This window comes from Rattus norvegicus, chromosome 8, assembly GCF_036323735.1.
Source record: "Rattus norvegicus strain BN/NHsdMcwi chromosome 8, GRCr8, whole genome shotgun sequence".
Lineage (NCBI taxonomy): Eukaryota > Metazoa > Chordata > Mammalia > Rodentia > Muridae > Rattus > Rattus norvegicus.
The window spans coordinates 99,643,895-99,660,768 of record NC_086026.1 but is presented as its reverse complement, the minus strand read 5'-3'; the positions used below and the strand labels follow the sequence as shown (position 1 = coordinate 99,660,768).

Genomic DNA, 16,874 nt, shown 5'->3' with positions numbered 1-16,874 from the left:
TTCCTAGCCCTTCATTTCTGCTCTCCTCATGACCCCTCAAGCCTGGTAGCAACGTCACTTGTATGCGTGACTGAGATTCCCAAGAATCTACTGGTTTTGTCATCTAGGCCTATGCCTGGTGGTGACTCAATTCTTTCAGAGCCCCATTTCAAGGAAAAGGCAACCTCAGCCCTAACCAGTACCCAGATATCTGGTTCATTTGGGGAAGTCATTCATGTGTGTGGCTGGGTGGTACTTGTTTATATTTTCCTCATTTTAAGGCATAGCTCAGCCTGTGCCAAGACATTTGAGGCTTGTAGTCACGTTGGTGTTTTCAGAGCCAGATCTTCTAGAGGGGAACCACAGGGAAGGTGGTGGAAGAAGTTGGCCAGGCTGTATGTGTTGCTGTTGATGTCTAGTCTTTCCATCATGGTTGGAACCATGCACTTCCAAGGACCTGGTCACTATCAGGACTTCTTTAGCTTTAAAGAAATCATGGCTGGGGCTGGGGATTTAGCTCAGTGGTAGAGCGCTTACCTAGGAAGCGCAAGGCCCTGGGTTCGGTCCCCAGCTCCGAAAAAAAGAACCAAAAAAAAAAAAAAAAAAAAAAAAAAGAAATCATGGCTGTGGCTTGCAGACTGGAAGACCTTAACCATGGCTAGGATGGCATCTGACTCAGTATAGGAAACCGAGCCCCAAAGAGTGTCCATCTCTGCCCTTACCCAAGGCCATCAGGAATTCACTAATCCAAGTCTCACATTCTCTTTAGAGCTGGGAGCTATGGCAGGGAGAGCAGTCGTCCTCTTCTGTTGGTGCTGCTGGGTCTACTTGTTGCAGGAGCCAAGTTCTCCGTGTCCTGGATCAGCTCATTCTGCTCTCTTAGCCTTTCTGATGACAAGAAAGATAGCCTTTCTCATTGCCTCAGATAACCCAGCATGACCTCCCCAACTCAAGATTCGTCGTGTAATCCCAACAGCAGAGTTCCATTCCTGGGATTCAGATATGCACATCATGGGCAGTGGGCATTGTTTATCCCACCGCGGTGAGCTTTCCCTTAGCTAGCACGCTCACCTGGCTTGAGTGCTGCCACCCACTAGCTTCACTCAGTCTGTCCTTTTTCCTAGTCATGTGTTTCTACTTGATGGTGAAAGGCAGGCGTGCTTGTAAAGAGAGAAGCCTGCTCCTTCTCAAGGGCTTAAACAGAAAGAAAAAAAAAGAAGCCTTTTTAAGTCCCTATTCAAGAGGTAGCTTCTAGAAATGGAATTGTATATGTAAGCACCCCGGAATTCTCTTTGCCTGTTAAAGACCCTACATTACCCACTGTCTCGTGCCTTAGCGCTTGCCTGACTTTCCCCTGGATGTGCTTCTCTGTCCACCAAGTCATGAGGCCCACTTTCACCAGGACTGTGCTCTCAGCTGCAGTGAGAGGCTCGGCAGCAACGGGGTGTGGATGACAGCTTCATGATTCCTAGAGCTGAGACACTGTATAGCCTGGAGCGACCTAACTCGGTAGCTCTGTTGGGGCTGGTCCACAGAGTTCATCTGCATGGCTGGCCCTAGTTTATTCCATCTGTTCCCCAACTGTGGTATCTGCTCATCACTTCAGAGGAGGCATTGCTAGTCACTCTGTCTCGGGGAGGAAGGCATCAGTGAGAGGCTACACCTTGCTTTGTTTTTCTGACCTCGGTCTAAGGGAAGGGAGCTGAGTACTGCCTCTGGGATCGCCTGCTCCCCTGCTGCCTCCAGCCTTCTGTAAGTCCAAGCTCACATTAGCCCAGCCTCTCACCACTGAGGAGTTCAGGTGCTGGCCACAGTGTGGCTGTACAGGCAGCTTGAGAAGTTAAAGGCTCTGGAGAGACTTGATGGGACCTTTCTAAACACTTCCCTCAACTTCCAGTGTCCACTTGCTCATGCTTACAGTGAGTATTTGAGTATAAAAATACGGTTTGGGGGTTGGGGATTTAGCTCAGTGGTAGAGCGCTTGCCTAGCAAGCGCAAGGCCCTGGGTTCGGTCCCCAGCTCCGAAAAAAAGAAAAAAAAATACAGTTTGAGTTAATTTAAATTATATTTATTTATTTTGGAAAGTGTGGCACAGTGTGTTGCACAATGAAGAATTGGGTTCTGCCAAGAACACACTCACCCAGGGCTTGATTAAATATACTTCAACTGAAAGAGGGTTCACTTTGAAACCAATCTCATTTCTCCATTGCCCAAGCCTTGGCAGTTGACACAGCACCCTAGGCTGTCCCTCAGCTGTCCTTCAGCTGCAGGGGTTTGCAACAGCCTGGAAACAAGCCCTGCTGGGGAAGCAGATGACAGGGAAGTTAGTTATTGAAACTGCCTTTCTTCCCGCCTGGGCTGAGTTCGGGTCTTCTCTGGTTTCTCCTTTTTTTGTTGACTCTAAGAGCAGGAGCGGTAGGCAGAGCTCACTCCTTCCGAGCACGCTCCTCACTGGCAGTGTGTTCCACAACCGTTCCCAAGGAGGGAGGGCACAAGAGCACATTCTGGAGCCATGCCAAGTGGCAAGGAGATTCTAACGCCTGAAACATGTCATAGGAGAGCAGGACACAAGGAGTTCAGGCCTGGAAAATGTCCCTCGAACTGTTGGGGGCAGGTTCACAGGGGCTGGGAATGTGCAGGGGCAGATGAAGCACTTGTGAGACTTCCTTCTCTTCCAGAGCAACTATTTTGAAATCATATTCTCCACAGTTTTGAGATGTTGTGAAACCAGAATTCACTAAGACACTATAGCGTGCTCTTTTAGGTTTCCCCGGATGTTGACAGAGCCACTCCGCACAGAGCCAGGCAGCAGAAGAGATTAGGCTGTGAGTAACATGGAGCGCTTACTCTGTTTACCGCCGGTGGTTTCAGTACTTAGTAAGAAACCAGCTGCCAGGACTCAGACAAGTGTAATCACCGAGTTCTAGGAACTCAACGTTAAAGCTACATGTGTGTGTGCTTGCATGCGTGTGTGCACGCAAAGCAATGCCTTCACATAGTTTGCCAGCAGGATGAGAACCTATGTGTGCTATATAGTTTCTTTTTGTTCCCCTAAAACCTTCTATAACTTTAGTATAATTCATATACAAGGGAGTAAACCATGCTTTTAAAAACACAAGTATTGGGAGGTAGAAGCAGGCAGGTCTCTGAGTTTGAAGCCAGCCTGGCCTACAAAGGAGTTCCAGGATAACCAAAGCTATATAAAGCACAAATGTTAAGGAACTTGATGACTCAATGAATAAGCATGAGGCCCTGATTGTGGATCCCCAGTACCCATGTAAAAGCCAAGCATTAGGGTACCATCTGTAACCCCAGTCCTGGGGAGGAGCTCCTAAAAGCTTTCTGGCCAGCCAATCTAGCTAACACAGTGAGTGCCAGGCTCAGCAAGACCTTTTATCAAAAATAACGTGGAAAGGGCTAATGAGATTACTGCCGAGCAGACAGATGTGCCCACCACCAAGACTGATTACCGGAGACCTGGAAACCTGTCCTCTGGCTTCCTCCACGCATGCACCGTGGTGCACATCCCTCCTGCCCCCTCCTCCCAGTAAATAAGCAAAATGCTTATTTAATGAGTACGACTTATTTGTGTGTATGTATACTTGTGTAGTGCATGTATGCCTGGTGCCACAGAGAACAGGCATCATAACTCCTAGAACTGAAGTTACAGGCAGTTGGAAGCAGCCAGTGGAGTTTGTTGGGAATCACACCCAGGTCCTCTGCAAGAGCAGGTGCTCATAACCACTGAGCCATCTCTCTAGCCAAAAAAAAAAAAAAAAAAAAAAAAATTGAATTGAATTGAATTGAATTGAATTGAATTGAATTGAATTGGAGAAAGATACTTGATCCTGACACCTGGTCTTCACCGATGCATGCACAGGAAACCACAACTGCACATAATGTGCACACACACATAGCAATGAACACTAGAAAGAAATAAAGTACTGAGCTATAACTACTTCATACAACGGTGCCATCTGACTAGTTCAGACTAGAGACTCTCTAGTTTTCCTGCTCACCTTCAATCTGCCTCAGCAAACATCAGTGATGCATGGGTTTCTCTCCTGGTTTAGCAGCCATACTGAGGTGTGGCTTGCCTGTTAGACTCACTTATTTTAGGTGTACAGGCTGAGAAATGTTAGAAAATTACACCCCACATGTACTGCACATGTCAGAGCACATGCCTGTAATCCTAGCAGTTGGGAGGCAGAAGCACGCAAATCTCAGAAAGCTTGAAGCCAGCTTGGTCTGTCTGTCCATTCTGGGCCAGCAAGGGCTATATGCATAGTGAGACGGTTTCAGATGGTGGGACGGGAGGGAGAGAGGATACGTGTGTGTATTCCCTCATGGGCCCTCCCTTTATCCCTGACCTCGGGCATCCTCCAAGCTGCTTTCTTTAACTGTAGCGGTGTTTTGGTAAGAATTTAAAATAAATGAGCCCTTGTGGCCTGTGGCCAGTTATATTCATCATTTACTTGACATAACTCTTCAAGGTGACTGCTCCTTTTCACGTTCCCACCAACACTACCGGCCAGTTCCAGTTGCCCCACATCCTCCCAAACACTGGGGCTTGCTGTGGTTTATAATTTTAGCTGTTGGAGGTATGATGCATTTTTTAACTAATATGTGATAACTAGCGATACTTTTTAAAGTATTTTTATATTATTTTATGTCTGTTTTGCCTACATGTATGTATGTCAGTGTACCACATGCATGTCTAGTGCCTATGGAGGCCAGAAGTGGTTGGATGCCCTGGAACTAAGAGTTAAAAATGGTGGCAGGTTGCCATGTGTGTGCTGGGAACCAAACCGGGGTCTTCTGCAAGAGCAGCAGGTGACCTTATTCACTGAGCCACCTCTCCAACCTTGATGTTATCTTCCTAACCATTCCTAGACAGCCGCCCCTCAGCTTAGAATGGGTTACATGGTAGGATCCTGTCCTAGCAAACACAAACGTAAGTTGAAAATACAGAAAGGCAAATGGGCATTTTATATACCTGACCCCACAAAAACCGTGGCTTAGCCTCATGAACTCTGTAGAGGACCAGTTGTTCAGGTCACCCGTGATACGGTGGGGCTCACTGGAAGTCACTCCCAGCTCTGTGTCTTTCTGCATATCACAAGCCCAGGAAAAATTCAGCTTCAGAGTGTGATGTGCAGTGAATGTGCATTGCTGTGGAATCGCCATAAAGTTTTTTAAAAGAGTTTTTTAAAGTTTTTTAAGCCCAACTTTACTAGTTAAGAAACTGCATATATTTTTCCTTTTTCTTTCTTTATTTTAAATTTATTTTTCTCATCTCTTGATCATTTTTAAATTGAGTTGTTTATTCATTTTATTGAACTTTAAACATTCTTAAATATTCTGAATATGAGCCTTTTGTCAGGTATATATTTCGCAAATACTTTTCAAAGGAGAAAAGTTTTAATAAGCTCAATTTTGCTCATTTTGTCTTGTAGACTGCTTTTAGAGTCCTCTTTAGAAAATCTGTCTCACGTGGGGTTATGGAGATGGCTTAGTAAGGAAATAAAGTTGACTTGAGTTTGGACCCCAGGGACCCATGTAAAAAGCTAGATGTGTGTCTGTAGCAGGGGGCTGGGGAGAGGCTGATCTTTGCAGTTTGTTGCCTAGACTAGCAAAGTAGGTGAGCCTAACCCTGTCTCAAAAACTAAGCTGGAAAGTGATTGAGGCAGACACCTTAAGTTGACCTTTGGCCTACACATGCATGTGTGCACACATACAGATGTGTGCACATACATACAAAAAGGGAAGAAAGTGTAACTTAATGTAAAAAGCACTTTCCCCTTTGTTTTCTTCTAGAAGCTTTGGTGGGGCATGTTTTGTTTTTATTTTGAAATAGGATTTCACTGGATAGCCCAGGCTGGCCTGGAACATAGGATCCTTCTGCTCCAGCTTCCTAAGTGCTGAGATCACAGGGGTATGCCACAGCGACCTGCCTCTATAGTATATTATGAATTAGTTTGTATGTGTCGTATGAGGTAAAGCTCGAGTTTATTTTTTTCCTACATATAACCAGTTCTTATATTTCCCTACTTGAATCTCTTAATGTTCTTGCTGACGATCAGGTGACCATCAGTGTAAGGAGTGGTTAGCATGGATAATGTAGTCTATGTTCTGGTGTCTCTTAGGAAATGCTGGCCTCTTGAGAAAGGCAGTCCTCATAAGAATATATTCACTGGTGAAAGCGCATAGTCCAGTGTGAAGCTCCCAGCGTCAGAATAGCTCATCTAACTGTACAGAAGTCCTCTGAGATGCGAAGACTTTGGGTCCAGTTAATCATGATGTGCGATTTTTAAATAAGGTGTTTTGGGGGTTTTGTTTTTTAAGAAATTCTTCAATTTAACTTTGCATTGCTGCTTTCTGAGCTTCTAATAACCTACTAGCAATGTCTGTTTTTTCATTTTCTATATTCTCACCAACATTTGGTATGATCAAATCTTCATTTTTATCAGTCCTATATACAGCTGTGTTTTGCTTTGCCCTTTCTTGTTTTTAAATAGAAATTCAATGTCGTCATTCCGTCCTGGGAGAGGGCACAGTGAGAGTCGCAGGACTGTGTTTTACACCAATGAAGAGTGGGAACTTCTAGACCCGCCTCCTAAGGACCTGGAGGAGTCCCTCGCACAGGAAGACAGGAAAAAGCCAGTGCCTGAGGGGAGTAAAGGTGCGTGTGCACCTGTGCCCTGCTGCACCTGTGCCCTGCTGCACCTGTGCCCTGCTGCACCTGTGCTGCATTTGTTACCTCCAGGGACAGAGGCGACACCGGCTTGCCGAGTCCCTGGAAGCGAGAAGTGGTGGGGCCGTGCATTATAGGAGTGGGGATACAGGTGGGGGCGGGGCAGTAATTCATACATGTTTATAAAATGCTACAAGGAGTAAATGTCCGTGTAGCCTGGTTGCTGCAAACTTCTTCCGGGAAATTTAATACCTGCCATGCCTCTGTACATCACAGAGATGCTGACTGAAGAGACTTTGTACTTATTAAGCCAGGCATTGTGTCATATAACTGTAGTTTAGGGCCAGGGAGGTCAAAGCAGGAGGATTGCTCATTTCAGAGGAGCCTGAGCTGTATATCAAGACTCTGTCTCAGAAACACACACACACACACACACACACACACACACACACACACACACACACACCATCTTTATTTACAGAAAGTTGAGATGTATCAAAAAGAAGAAAACATAGTATCACAGACCCTGGAGAACTGGTGACATTAATCCTATTCCTGTTACTATAACCAGTACCTGAGGGAAGCTATCTTTTTTTTTTAAGATTTTTATTTTATTGTATGAGTACACTATAGCTGCCTTCAGACACACCAGAAGAGGGCATCAGATCTCATTACAGATGGTTGTGAGCCACCATGTGGTTGCTGGGATTTGAACTCAGGACCTCAGGAAGAGCAGTCGGTGCTCTTAACCACTGAGCCATCTCTCCAGCCCCGAGGGAAGCTATCTTATGTAGGGAAAGGATTTATTTTGTCTGTGACCAACTGAGTCCATCGCTTTGTGCCTGTAGAGGTGTATCACTGCGGGAACCTGTGGCCGTAAAGCAAAAGAAAGAAGGAGCCTGGGGTACACTATCTAGAAGACTTTACATTAAGCCCCCAGTTTTCATCAGTACCAGCAAGCTGCTGGCCTAAGTCGTTAACACATGGGCCTTTTGGAGACGTACTAGATCCAAGCAAGGCCCCAAGTCAGACGTGTGCCTCTGAGCTGTCATGAAGCAAGCACACCAGGCATCCAGTGTCAGGTGCTCCTGCCCACCCTGTCCTCCAGTCTCTGTCTGACCCCAGGGGCCACTGTGCTCCTCTAACAGCACTGATGGGTGCCTTTGTCTCTCCTAGCTTTAAATAATCAAGAGACCATAGAACTTTTGTGTCTCCAGTTTGTATTTTTGAGTGTACATTTGAAGCCGTCCACACTAACTATTATTTGGATTATTTAATATGTAAAGTCGCACTTCAAACAGTGTATTTATACTTTTTAAAAAACATTCATTTTGTTCTTAACCAAAAACAAATGAGTAAAAGTAAGAAGCCAGGGATTGCCTGGTGCACCTCAGTTTTCCTCACAGTGCTCATGCTGCTGTAGTCTGATATAAAGAGTGGTCCAGCAAAGACTCTCTGCTGGCTTTAGGCCTATTGGGCATTCTCTACAATGAGACGGGACAAAGAGACATCTGGCTGTCCTGCTTTCTTCATGGGTTGATGAGTCCACATACCCCAGGGTATGATTTGTAAAAATACCAGAAGGTTTGACTGGCTCAAAAAAAAAAAACTTTTTTTTTTCAATACAGGAGTCACTAGTTCAGGATTCCCCTTTGAGTTTGGACGGAATCCTTACAAAGGAAAGCGCCCCTTGAAAGACATAATTGGGTCATACAAAAACCGCCACAGCAGTAGTGACCCTTTGATCGAGGGAACATCATCAGGCAGCAGTGGGGGTCTCGCTAAGCCAGTCCCTGAAATGCAGCTGCAGATTCAAAGCCAGCAGGAGGAGCTGGAGCAACTCAAGAAGGACCTATCCAGTCAGAAGGTAACTATCTCTCCATGTCTGTGTACTTTCAGTGGGCCAAAGACTGAGGAGTAAAGCTCTTGCTCCCCGGAAGCCCTTCCCTGAAGCTGCTGGGGCTACCATCCTGTGCCCTGAGCTATGCTCACGTTTATTGAAAGACCCTAGACCACGGGCAGGTAACAGGTGCTCCTCTCTACGGCCATGCCCAGTTCCTCAGCGTTCAGTTCTCAAGTTTCCACGTCCTGTTAGACAATAACATTTTTCTAAACTGTTAAGAATTTCTTCTACCTAATCGCTGGACACCTCAGTGAACCTTAGAGCCTAGATCACTCCCTCTTCTATTTTACTTTTAATTATATGTATGAGTTTGTAAGTGTAGGCATCCTCGGAGGCCAGAAACCAATGTCAGGTTCAGTGAGCCTCCTAATGTGGGTTCTGGGAATCAAACTCAGATCCTCTGCAAGAGCAGTATGTACTCTGAACGGCTGAGCCATCTACACACACACACACACACACTCTCTCTCTCTCTCTCTCACACACACACACACACTCTCTCACACACACACTCTCTCTCACACACACACTCTCTCTCACACACACACTCTCTCTCACACACACACACTCTCTCTCACACACACACACACACTCTCTCTCACACACACACACACGCATTCTCTCACACACACACTCTCACACATACACTCTCACACACGCACAAACACACACACTCTCACACACACTCTTACACACACACAAACACACTCACACACACGCATACATACTCTCTCACAAACACACTCACACACACACTCTCTCGCTCTCACACACACGCTGTCATACACACACACTCTCTCACATACACACTCTTACTCACACACTCTCACACATACACTCTCACACACGCACAAACACACTCACACACACGCATACATACTCTCTCACAAACACACTCACACACACACTCTCTCGCTCTCACACACAAACACACACACACTCTCTCACAAACACACTCACACACACACTCTCTCGCTCTCACACACACACGCTGTCATACACATACACTCACACACACACACACACACACGCACGCACGCACTCTTCTATTTATTCATTTATTTTTGAGACTGCATCTCACTGTGTCACCGAGGCCAGCCTGGAGCAGTTGGTCCGCCTGCTTCCCCACTGGATTACAGGCATGTGCCACCACACAGCTCTTCACAGATCCCTTAGCACTGATAAGCCTGTGCCAGGAGCCATTGCTAATTACAGCATGCACGTCCATTACTTCCCGTTTCCTATTATTGTTCTCTTCAGGCTGTATTTGTGGACTGCATTTTTTCCCTCTCTATTTTTGAGGTCTTTCAAGAGGAAGTTCAATATTAAAATGTTTCCAGTGGAGTTTCTTCCTGCATTTTCTCAAATTCCAGTGACTACTTATATAACACTGTTATGATTTCTGCTTTTCTCCCCCACACCCCAGCTTTCTTATTCTTCACTTCATTGTCTTGGCTTCTAGGAGCTCGTTCAACTGCTCCAACAGACGGTCCGATCCTCACAATATGACAAGTATTTTATGAGCCACCAGATCAGCCAGGGGGTCCCAAGGGACACACTGGAGCTCCTCCACCAAAAGGACGAGCAGATCTTGGGCCTCAGCGGCCAGCTGGAGCGGTTCGGCCTGGAGAAGGAAAGTCTCCAGCAGGAAGTGAGGACTCTGAAGAGCAAGGTGGGAGAGCTCAATGAGCGGCTGGGGATGCTAATGGAGACCATCCAGGCCAAGGACGAGGTCATCATCAAGCTCAGCGAATGTGAGGGCAGCGTGTCTTCGCCCACCATGGGACCCAGCTCTCCTTTGGCCACCCCAGCCAGCCGGGACCAGCTGGAGCTGGACAGGCTAAAAGTAAGGGCAGGGTGTGGGCTGGCTTTCTAGGCCGACACTGCAAACTCAGTTAGCTCCATCTGCATTGACCCCTAGAGGTTGTCAGGAGCAAGTTCTGGTAAGAGCAGAGCAGGGGTGAGGTATAGAAAGAGACTTCACGGTCAGATCCCAAGAGCTGCCTCAGAAGTACTTCGAGCACTGCTGCCATTGCTGCCACTGCTGCCATTGCTGCCATTGCCTGGGACACTTTCAGCTCTTCCTGTCCCTGGTTTGGAAATAGCTGAAGCACTTCATGATACCAAGGAGGTTGTCAGTTTCCCCTTTGTGTACATAAATACAAACACAGACTTAGTTTGTACAGCCTCCCACAGGCCTGGGTAAGCGTATTGTCCCAGTAGTCAATGGAGGGCCAGCTGGGAAAGTGGACCCAGCTCCAGGCAGACAGGAAGAGAAGCCTGCTCAGTCAGAACCTGCCCAACGTGAGAAGTCCTGCACTCAGGGAAGGTCAGAGCTGTCTTTCCAGTGCCCCTCTCTCAGGTAGCCCAGGGCTGAGCGGCTGGCTCCTGAAGAGAAAGGAACTGGACTGAGAAGCAGCATATGAGGGAGAGGGAGCACGCTCCCTGTGGGAAGCAGGGGCAGCCTGTCCCTTATGCCTGTAGAGCATCCTGCTGGTCCAGAGCAGAGAGCTGAACCGTTTGGGCTGCGCTGAGGAAGGCTGTAGAGAGGACCAGCGTGCCTTTGCTCTCCGCAGCTCCTGAGACTTTACCAGAGAAGTTTTAGGTAAACAAGCATCCTCTGGGACACTGGACATTAGGTAGAGCCCAACTGACTCCAGCAGACCCCAATATGCCTGCTACCCTCAGTATTCCCACACAGCTGTTGGTTCTAGGTGTTTGAGTTCCGAATGGAGTTTATCCTTGAAGGATCCAAGTGTGTTGCCGTTGAGATCATTCTAGATCATGTGCTTCATGGCGTCCAGCACCTTGCATTTGCCAGCAATGAGCCGAGTGAGTGCTCCGCTAGCCAGGGACTTCGGAGTTGCGAACACTGGAGCAGCGGCTGCAGTGCTGTGATATGTAGGTGGTCTGTTTTAGTGACAGCACAAAGCCAGTATGTATGTATTGTGGGTGCACATGCATGTGAACTTGCACATGCACAGGTATACTCGTGCATTGATACTCTTCCTTCATACCTCTCCACAATATTTTTTGAGACAAAGTCTTAATTTAGAGCTTACTAGTTGGCCATGGAAGCCCCATGTAGCCTCCTGTCTCCACACTCCCTGCACCAGAGTTAGAGAAGTGCCATCCCACGTGGCTTTTCCATAGGTGATGGAAATTCAGACTCAGGTCCTCATCTTGTGTAGCATATTCTTTACTGCCTAAGCCCTCTCCGTAGCTCCCAGTGGGATTTATTAATGAGAAACCAAAGCACCTCTCACTGTTTCATATTTATATCTGCTATAAAACAGCCTTTATTTTACTTATTTACATTTTGAGACAAAGTTTCGTGTTGTAGTTCAGGCTGACCCAGAAATCACTGTAGCCCAGGTTGGCCTCAAACTCAAGGTAATCCTTTGTCTCTGTGTCCCAGGGGCTGAGAGTCCCGGGTGTGAGTGTCCATGTCTGATTGCTTGTTTGGTTTTGTTTCATTTTCTTTTTATACAAGGCTAGTGTTGCCTGTAGAAGGCAGTTTAGTTTATATGCCCAACTTAATGTTCTGTCCAAAGTAGTTGTACGCTTAGTGTCGCCATTTGTAGCATGGGTTTTCCAGACAGCAGTTTTTGTTTGGTACAGGAAAAAAGTATTTCCCAGGGATCTGAGCCAGGGTGTGAGAATGGGCCGAGTGGCTGCTGTGACCACTGAACCTTGGTAGACTGCTAACTTACCTCATGTAAGTGGGCCATCTCCTCCCGTTTCCTTGGGTAGCTGGGATAGTTTTGAATCTTCAACAGCCCTCAACCTTTAAAGCCGTGACTCTAAAGTCTGCACGGTGAGGCTTACTCAGGGGTGTGTCCTGAGTGGCGGGTGATTATCAGGTGTGTTCCTATGTCAAGACCTCATGTTTTTGGCATTGCTTTGCCTGGGCCTGTTACCTCAGTGAGATCCACTTCTCCCACAAGGTCAGGAGCTGCTGTTGTGAAGAAAGGAGATGTAGAAGAGTGTGGACAGCTTGCACGGAGCTCAGCCAGCTTTATGTGGTGAGCTCTCAGAGACCTGAGGTCATCTGTGAAGCAGTACTCCCCCACCCCCACAGGGTGCTGTGAAGGTTGAAGAAGTACTCCACATCTGGGCCTGGCACCTTGTGGAGTCTTTACTGCCAGATGTTAATTGTTAGATCAGAAAGTGTACTTATAGCAAATACTTAGCCTGGGGCGCAAATTTTACACTAAAGACAAATCCAAACAGCCAGTGAGGACCAAGCTCCTGTAGTCTTAATCTTTCCCTCGCTGTTGAGTATGTTTAGTTTCTCTCCAGCCAGCCTTCCTCTAACTGAGCTGCCCTACAATGATGCATTTGTTCCTTGTTTCCAAACACAGTGTTTTAAAGATGCTGGGAGAGAGGAGGAAAACCATGATGTGGACCAGGAAAGAATGCTTTAGTCCTCTTTTAGGTCAGACATTTTTACAACTTGAGTTGCTGAGGCTAAGTTGGTCCAGTGCAGGGGTTGGGGTGCAGGTGGGGAGACTCAATCACTCAGCCTCGGCCTCCGAACTCAGAAGCTGGCTTCTTGGTGCAGCATTTAATGGATGCACAGCAGCGGGGCTGTCTGGGAAATAAGGACGAGATGGCTCCTGGGACTGGGAGGTCTAAGTGCCTTGCCCAGAGTACTTATGACCTGTGGCACATGCTCCATGAGTGCCAGCAAGTCAGGGGTACCAGGGAGACTTTCTAGTTCTTCAGCATCTCATCTGGACAGACTACAGCCTCAAGGAAGTTCAGTCTGGACACCGGAGAGTGTCTGGAGAAATATGTAGAAATGGTCAGGGCCAGAGCAAGGACACAGTTACAAAAGATGGAATTTATGAGGTGTTTTCACCAACCACAGCCTTAAAGATGGTTCTAATTCATCTTTATTTAGAAGCCATCTTGAATTACCACGCAGATGATCTAAAGGAGTCTCTAAACTTATTTTCAGATCATTTTCATGAAAACTCTTCCCTACTCAGTTACACCTTCCTTCAGGTAGAGTAGGGCAAACTTCGTAACCACAGGAGGCTGAGGCAAGCCAGATCTCTGAGTTCAAGGCCAGACAGGCCCACATAGTGAGTTCCCAGGCAGCCAAGGTTACATAATAAATCCTGTCTTTACAAAAAGGAAAAAGAAACCTCTGTCTCCATCTTTGTATTCTCTAAATACAAATAAATGTTGCAGAAGTGAACAGTTGGCCAGCTCAGTGAAGGGCTGACTGTGTTCTTGGTAATTTGGGAGGTGGTGCTGGGGACTGGACCCAGGGCCTTGTGTCTGATAGTCAGATACTTTACCACTGAACTCTACCCTCTGCCTAATGTCCTCCTCCAACTTTTCCACAGTTTGAAACTGCACTGTACAGAATGAAGAGTGTTCCCTCCAGAGTGCCTGATGCACCACAGGTCGCAGTGGTGGTCATTGTTACGTGCCTTTCTTAATTAAGGGCGTTTGTATATTTTTATAGCCTTTTAAAAATATAGAACTACGTAAGTAAAAATAAGAACCTACATAGAATACAGTCCGTCTCTGGTTTAAAAGGATATCAAGTGACTGCTTTCTCTCGTCACCAACTCATCGGTGTGGCTGGAGTTAGGAAGTGCATCCTCTTCTGCTGTCAGCTGAGAAGAAAGCACCACTGATGAGTAAATGTTCTCCCACCTCCTGCTGCTGCCTCAAGAGGCCAAAAAGATTCACCAGAGAGCGCCTACTAACGCCTTCCATTTGTTTTAGAACTTGCACTAGCTTAAAGATGCTAATTACATAGGCTAATTAGCCAACATGCAACCCACATGAATTGATAAAAAAAAAATTTCCCAACAGGACAGTCTACAAGGGTACAAAAGCCAAAATAAATTTCTAAACAAGGAAATTTTGGAACTCTCAGCTCTACGAAGAAATGCAGAAAGGAGAGAGAGGGATCTGATGGCGAAGGTAAGTCAGGACAGACACATCGTACCGCTCGAAGGGAGGGTGGAAACCATGCTTGAGCAGATGTGCTTTCAAACCTACCCAGCCACCATGATGGGAGACACATGGCTACTGGTATCAGAACGTGTAAAGAACGTCTAGTACCTTTCCCTGTTAATGACAAAGAAATGCTTTCACACGTGGCCTTTGGTACGCAGTTTTAGTCGTGAATGAAAGCAAAGTGCAATCGTAGGGTTGCTCCAGATTAAAGTAACCTAGATCTTTGTTTAGATCGTTGTTTAGATCGTTGTTTATACTGTTGACGTTTAGGTTCACACATGTGAGACAAGAGTGGTGAGAATATTACCTTCCCATAGGTTTAGCAGGGCCGGTTTAAGATTATGGCTGCAGAGGGCTTTGGAAAGGGTAAGGGGCCACAAGCAGTCCAGTTTATGAGTTATAAGTGCCTGGCGTGTGTCCACAGCTGTTGTGTGCATGTACTATTTTGAGCAGCCTCCCAAGCACATTTCTAAAGCCTTATTCCTGCATATTTGCTGGGTAAAGTTGATTTTTCTGGTCAGGAGGCAGATGGGGACGGATCCTGCCAGGACATAATGTCCTAACAAAGTTGGTATGCATGGGTCAATGCATTCACAACCCATGTAACCAAGTCAGGGTAGGCTCGACCTCAGTCATTGGCTTGTGACCCAGTTTCTGTTGCCCATTCTAACCATGCTGAAGGGTGGTTCTCTGCTTATTGGCACCCTTTCTGTGCTTAGACAAAAGGGGAGCCATAGCAGGCTCTTTTAACCCTGAAAGGGTCTCAGGCATGAGTTACCTTTTTTTGCCTGGGTTACAGTTTGCAGCAGGCTCACTTGAGCATGCTGGTTTGGGCTGATTGGTTGCCTGTGATATCTAAGGCTTGCTTTGCCAGTATTTGTCTCTGGATGGAGGTAACACCTTACGCTCTCTGTAGTACTCTAGCCTGGAAGCCAAGCTCTGCCAGGTTGAAAGTAAATACTTGATACTGCTCCAAGAAATGAAGACACCAGTTTGCTCAGAAGAACAGGGCCCTGCCAGGGATGTCATAGCCCAGTTGTTGGAGGACGCTCTGCAGGTTGAGAGCCAAGAGCAGCCAGAGCAAGCGTTTGTCAAGCCTCATCTGGTCAGGTAAATACGCTTCAGTCTGTTGGGGCAGTCTGCCCGTATCCTAAGTTCCCTTCCACAGCAGTAGACATTCCTAGGGCACTTAACACTGTATGTCTCTTTTGATGCCCGTGGCAAGTGCTGTCAGGCCAGCAAAGCAGGCATCGTCATTCTACCACAGAAGTCAAGTGATGGAGCTGGAATCAGGCTAGGCCTATTGATTCCAAGACCATGTCAAAGTAACCTCACCTCCAATATATACCTCCTTCTACAGGGGCCAGTTTTCCAAAGAATTGGTGCCTTTCATGACACCACTGCATCCTGTCTGTGGGGGGAATTGAAAGCAAACAGGCCGTGGAGAGAAGCTGGCTTTTCTTTGTGTGGGAAGGTGGTTTCTGGAACCTGATTGAGTAGCCTAAGACCACTCCATCTGAGACAAACCATGGACCCACCTCCAAGATGCACTTGGACATATAACCTGTAAAATACAGTGTCTTTTTTTATGGGAGGGGGTCATAGAACCTCGACTGGATCTTGTACTAGAGACTCAAATAATTTCTGACCAGTCTCAACGTGTCAGGGCTAGGAGAAATCTGCAGGTTACCTGGTGCAGCCTCTTCTGTCTCTGTCACTCGGATATAGCACTGTCTCTGGGCCTTGCTCTTTGCAGTCTCCTCTCTGCCTTTCCTCCAGCCTCAGACAAAGGCCTTTGACACAGCCTCCCCGGGCTGACAGATCCTCCCTTCCAGCATTGACTGTGCTTGTCAAATGACAGAAATGAACTTTCAGAATATAACCGACACCATTGTTGCAAAACACATATTGTGAACAGTGTTCTGGATGCAGGGACCATTAAGTGGTTCCCATGTAGAATCGTGTTAAATGCTCATTACAGGTGGATCTGCTCTCACTCTTAAGTGAGGTGGCTACGTTAGGAAGTGCTGTAGCATATTCTGGGTTACACATCCTATGGCACATGAATAAGGCCCAGCCCAGGCAGCCAGAGTCTCAAGTTCAAGAGTGCTACCCACATCATATATGGTTGCTTTGTTCATAGTCACTGGTGACCTCTGGGCGCTGTTCTGAAGTGTTACCTTTTTTCCCCGTACATTCTTTTTTTTTTTTTTTTTTTTTTTTTTTTTTTTTTTTTGCTTCTTTTTTTCGGAGCTGAGGACCGAACCCAGGGCCTTGCGCTTCCTAGGCAAGCGCTCTACCACTGAGCTAAATCCCCAA

General features: G+C 46.7%; 1 protein-coding gene across 4 annotated transcripts in view; it reads left to right on the top strand.

The window, feature by feature from the left end:
- Positions 1-16,874, top strand: part of Tbc1d2b (TBC1 domain family, member 2B) — a 68,651-nt gene that overhangs the window by 33,901 nt on the left and 17,876 nt on the right. For all 4 annotated transcript variants that reach the window (XM_063265567.1, NM_001413794.1, XM_039081539.2 and 1 more), the window contains 5 exons: positions 6,498-6,661; positions 8,302-8,540; positions 10,036-10,419; positions 14,409-14,519; positions 15,472-15,665. In XM_063265567.1, the coding sequence (XP_063121637.1) occupies positions 6,498-6,661; positions 8,302-8,540; positions 10,036-10,419; positions 14,409-14,519; positions 15,472-15,665 (1,092 nt within the window). The remainder of the gene's footprint in view (positions 1-6,497; positions 6,662-8,301; positions 8,541-10,035; positions 10,420-14,408; positions 14,520-15,471; positions 15,666-16,874) is intronic.